This window comes from Sesamum indicum, linkage group LG7, assembly GCF_000512975.1.
Source record: "Sesamum indicum cultivar Zhongzhi No. 13 linkage group LG7, S_indicum_v1.0, whole genome shotgun sequence".
NCBI classification, from domain to species: Eukaryota; Viridiplantae; Streptophyta; class Magnoliopsida; order Lamiales; family Pedaliaceae; genus Sesamum; species Sesamum indicum.
In genome coordinates, this window is record NC_026151.1 from 3,513,173 (window position 1) to 3,518,346 (window position 5,174).

General features: G+C 41.8%; 1 protein-coding gene across 1 annotated transcript in view; it reads right to left on the reverse strand.

The window, feature by feature from the left end:
- Positions 1–5,174, reverse strand: part of LOC105166286 (coatomer subunit alpha-1-like) — a 6,033-nt gene extending 859 nt beyond the window's left edge. The window contains 5 exon segments of the mRNA XM_020695419.1: positions 1–2; positions 4–2,506; positions 3,260–3,754; positions 4,613–4,857; positions 4,976–5,174. The exon segment at positions 1–2 is cut by the window's left edge and continues 859 nt beyond it. Of these exon segments, the coding sequence (XP_020551078.1) occupies positions 1–2; positions 4–2,506; positions 3,260–3,754; positions 4,613–4,820 (3,208 nt within the window). The 5' untranslated portion in view covers positions 4,821–4,857; positions 4,976–5,174.

A 5,174-nucleotide genomic window follows, 5' to 3' on the forward strand; every position in this document is an offset into this window, starting at 1 on the left:
TCCCTCCTCTTGAGTTCCATCTGCAAACCCAGAACATATTCTTTTACTATAACAACCAACTCCTTGACTTCATCCACCTCTCTTCGTGTCTCGACCACAATCAGTGGAATTGTGTGAAGAATAGACAGGAAATGGCGAAGAGCTTCAGAAAACTTTCCAGCAGTCGTAGCCTTGTAACCAGCCTTGAGTTTCTCTTCCAATTGAGAGAAATTGAAGACAAGTGCAGGGGGTCTTCGGACATTAGGGGTTGCTGAGTCACTCCAACCCCTCTCCACTGCAATTGAGATTACTGGTGCTGAGGTGAAGGCACGCAAGTAAGTGTGACTGCCCATGTGAATATCAATAAATTGAGACTTCAACGGGGAGAAATTCTTTATTCCCAACTGCCGGCTCAATAAGCGCATTGCCGTGTCAAAGTCCCCGGCAGCAGCATGTTCTGCAGCTAGGGACGATTTCTGGACCCAAATCTGGCTTACAGGCATGCCAGGGGTGGGGGTAACAAAGATGGAAGACCGCGCATTAGGAGCAGTCTTTGGCGTCTCAGCATCAGGAGGCAGATCCAGATCCTCAAGATCCCATCCTCCTTCCTCATCATTCTCGTCGTGCACAGCCTCATCATCCAGCACCAAACTAACATCACCATTCTGCAAGTTGGCCACCTCAACAATATCCAACGCCTCACCCCAATCAGCATCCGCTGCCTCTTCTTCATAATCTTCATCGACACCTCTGCCTGTATCATCAAGGCCACCCTCAAATATGCCTTTACTCACCATCAACAAAGGCCAATCTCCAGCACATAACACTGGGCTCGGGGGTACCAAGAGAGAAGCTTGCTTCCCCCCTGGCAGAGAAGGAACATTATCCCCCAATTCCTTAGCAAGATGCTCTGCAATATCATGGAGCCCATGGACCGAGGCTGTGATATATGCAAGAGGCAAATGACCAGCATTCTCCAGAATCTTAACCCGTTCCCGGACATCACCCAGATACAGTGCATCATGAAATTGACCCATGACATCATTCTTGACTTCAGCAATTTTCATCATTTTGGACAATTTGTCCAGATTACCAGTTATCAGATAATGGAAAGATAGCCTCTCGAAGTTCTTTGTCTTCTGGTATGCATATTCAACAATCCCAGCATTCCCCTGCCGCAGGGCCTCCACACCTAGCCTATACCAGTAATCTTTCTCATCAATCTTTTTAGCAGATTCAAGTGCTTTCTCAATGTTACCACTTTCAAGGGCCAAGTTGAAACGAGTTCTCTCATCCTTCACAAAATAAAGAGCAACTTGTGGGAAGCCCTTCTGCTGCAAATAAGCAATCATGGCTTGTCCGCATAATTCTGAATTTTTTATCATGCTCATAACCTGATCATATCTCTTTCTTATCAGGGATAGCTTAAAAATATACTCAGTAGAATCAATAATGATAGGACGGTTTTTCCCATCTCGGTCCAAGCAAAAGATTGTGCTCCCATATATCTTCGTAATGTATACAGGGACATCCAGTGTCTTGATAATTCCACTATCCCCATTAGGAAGGCAGTACTTGATGTGCGTCAGAGTAGTATAAATAAAGACACCATTACCATCCCATGCTCCACTCTTGACACGAATAGTCTCATGAAGAGTGCAACGGTGCACGAGCTTCTTGTCAGCAATCACAATTGAATGTTTGCTCAGTAAAGCAACACTCTCCATATCCGGAGACCAAACCACATATCTGACAAAAGATGTTTGGAGATCCCCAAGAACAATCCTTTGTTGAAGATCAAAATTGACAACCCTGTCGTCAGACCTGCATAGCAAATTTCCGGTGCCCGCATAGAATATAGCATCAGTACCAATGGGTAAAGAACTCTTCTTTACTATTTCATTTTTCAGATTCCTGACAAGGACTTGGTTGGAGGTCTTCTCGAGGACAGCAAACCTATTTCGAGCCACAAAAACTGCTGAACTCCCAATACCTCTTTTTGCCTCTTGAACTATGTCACCTCTGCCATAGCTATCTTTGGGAATAACATAGAGTTCATATGATCCCCCATCTGTGTCTGAGCACACCAAGATAGCATTTTCTGTAGGACTATAAGAAAGAGTTCGAGGCCCTTGATTCAAACCACTCGAACCAGGACGACGGATAGGTATCAGCTGAGTATCTTTCTGAGTCGAATACTCGAAAGAACGTAGAAACCTGTCCTTGACATAGAAGAGTGCATCACCACTAACAGAGAACGCAGGACGTTCTCTCTCTAGCTTAAAAACAATCATGCCACTGTCATGACCAGCAGCAAGAAGATTCATCTCCGGATGGGCAGCAAGAATCCAGAATCTGTCATGCTCCCTACGAAAAGTCTGCAGGCCAGTTCTTTTTGTAGCATCCCAAACTCTGATACTCTTGTCTTCTGAATTTGACACTATGATGTCCTGCCTTGCATGGAAGAGAACACATGACACATTATTCATGTGTCCTCTCAATGTGTCCACCTCCCAAGCCTTTGTATCTAGCATGAAGAAATCAAATATCAGCCATTTAATTTCACAACCTATAAGTTTTATGCCACTAGAAAAGCAATACGGACATCATTAGAGCAAGTTTCAGGAACACGTATAACGTATCTAATAGAGGGAACTTCCTATACGGCTATACATAGTTCCAGCCAGTTCAAGTGAAGCTGAACTGGAATCAGCACTTGGTTAAATTAGAAAATGAAGGCGCATAAATGTGTTGGGTTGCCACCAGATATCTTTTCCACAAGGCACAAGATCAATTGACTGCAATCTTTAGAATGACCAGTAGCCAAAACTCAGAAAAAGAAGTCCACCCTTCTGCATCAGTGTCTCAGTAAATTGATAGCATATCAATCAGTCTTCAACCCCCGCCCCCGAGAAAAAAGAAACCCAGTTAGTTAAACAAACGACATACTTTTCAAAAACTCCAATGGAACACACAACTCAGAAGATCAATACAGAGTGACATGGTCGTTCCAGAATACAAGAAACCACTACCCTTTATTTAGCAATGTGGGGAGGAATGAATTATAGGACGCTAGAAATTTTAAGAGACTATTGTCACCAGTCACGTCCCAAAATCTCTTCGATAGCAAAATGCTTTTTTTATCCTCAAAGTTAAATATGGTTTTAAACACTCAACCCTGGACTATAACATGGGTTATCTAGATCCCAGCATCAATCCTCCAAAATAATGACATTGCTCAAAGAAGAGGTTAAATAAATCAAAATTCATGCTAGCATACCATTCATCCGCCAGATTTTAACTTGACGGTCATCTGCTCCAGAAACGATCAGTGGGAGAGTCGGATGGAAAGAAGCCCAGTTAACCCCTCGGTCATGGCCTTCCAAGACATACTTCACAACAGCATCAACCCCACCAAAGAAGTCGGTATTCATTTGGGACAATCTCAGAATGTCATCAGCAGGAGATACTGTTTTCTTCCTCAAGGCACCAATATCCCAAACACGCACAGTCTGATCCAAAGAGGCTGAAACAACAAGGTCTTCTTTCGGGTGAAATGAAGCACACATGACATAGTGGTTGTGCCCAGTCAACACAGAAATGCAAGTCCGAGATTGCCAGTTCCATATTCTAATTGTTTGGTCATCACTTGCACTTACAATCCAGGGATACTCATGATGAAATTGAACTGTCCTGATGTAATCAAGATGACCAAGAAGAGTAAATAGACACCGGTGCAATTTGTAATTCCACACCTTGATTTTATAATCATCACCTGCAAAAAATTAGGTTTGACATGCGGAATCCATCTAAATTGTAATAAATCATGTCCGAAAGAGTGCTAGCAGAAGATATCTGACAAAGGAGTTATATCACTTGATAAATCACAGACAGAAAAGGTAGATATATGTACGTTGATTTTCAAGTATTTGCTCTTCAATTTAGTAAATACTGTGTACCTCAAGATAATGAACTTACATAATCCTAATAAAAGTCATAAGAAAAGATGATGCATGGGTTCAGATTCTCCACCTCCAGCGCTACTGGAAAATCCTTTGCCTTAAGTGGAACCAGTATCCACCAGTATAATATTGTTTAGCAATCAAACAAACACTGCAACATATTACATGTACATTCACCAACTCTACAACTAGACTCCGTGAATTATATAACTCGTGTTCATTCAGATAACACATGCCTTCATTTAAACCCAAATCACAATTACATAAACGATAGGATCTCTTAATTCCAGGATCAAGATAAACTACACACTTTAGTTTGATAGCAGCACATTTACAATACAGAAGGTTAAAAGCATGCCTTTATAGCCATAAATAAAATGTTATAAAAGGTCCAATACTATTAATGACAATATGATAATTCTGATCATTAAGTCCTCTAAACAGTGACATAGAAATATCCAAACTGCAAATCAAAATTGCAAAAGTCACTGATCACGAAGACAAATTCAATACACCATCAACAAACCAGCAGATCCAGAGTTCAAAACAGTACACATGCTCCAAAGAAAGCATAATTACCTGAAACCACGCGGAGATCACAATGCAAGAGTAAATTCCACAAAGACCAAAAACATAAACAAAAACAGAGCATCTGCAGAAACAAATCAAACCTCCAGATACAAAAAGCGGCTGCGATTTATGGAAATGAACGCCGCGAACGGGTCCATCATGCTCGTCAAACCGATCAATGAGCGTCCCCATGCGGTAATCCCAGAGCTGGATCACGCCGCTGTGTAAACTCGCCAAGATCCATGGCCTCTTGCTGTGGAAACTCAAACCTTTTACTCTATTACTCTTCGTCTCAAACTTCGTCAACATTTCCCACAACTCTTTTGTTCCCCCAAAATCAAACACTCTGAACCAAAAAAAAATAAAAGCCAAAAACAAAACAAAAACAACCAAAAAAAGAACCGTGAGATCTATATTCAATTAAAGAAGAAATCGAAACCCTAACTCATATCCACTCTGTCCACCTGATTTAGATCTGCGACGAATTGGGTATTCTCTATGCCGGAGGGTGTGGGTAAGAAGGGAAGTGAGTGTGGGGTAACAGATCGAGAGTGTATAATAATAAGGAAGAATAGAAACTGCGTCTATTTGTTCCTGATTGCTGGTGGATCTACTCTACTTGGGGGATCACTCATCACTGTTTGGATCCGAGAATTGAAATTT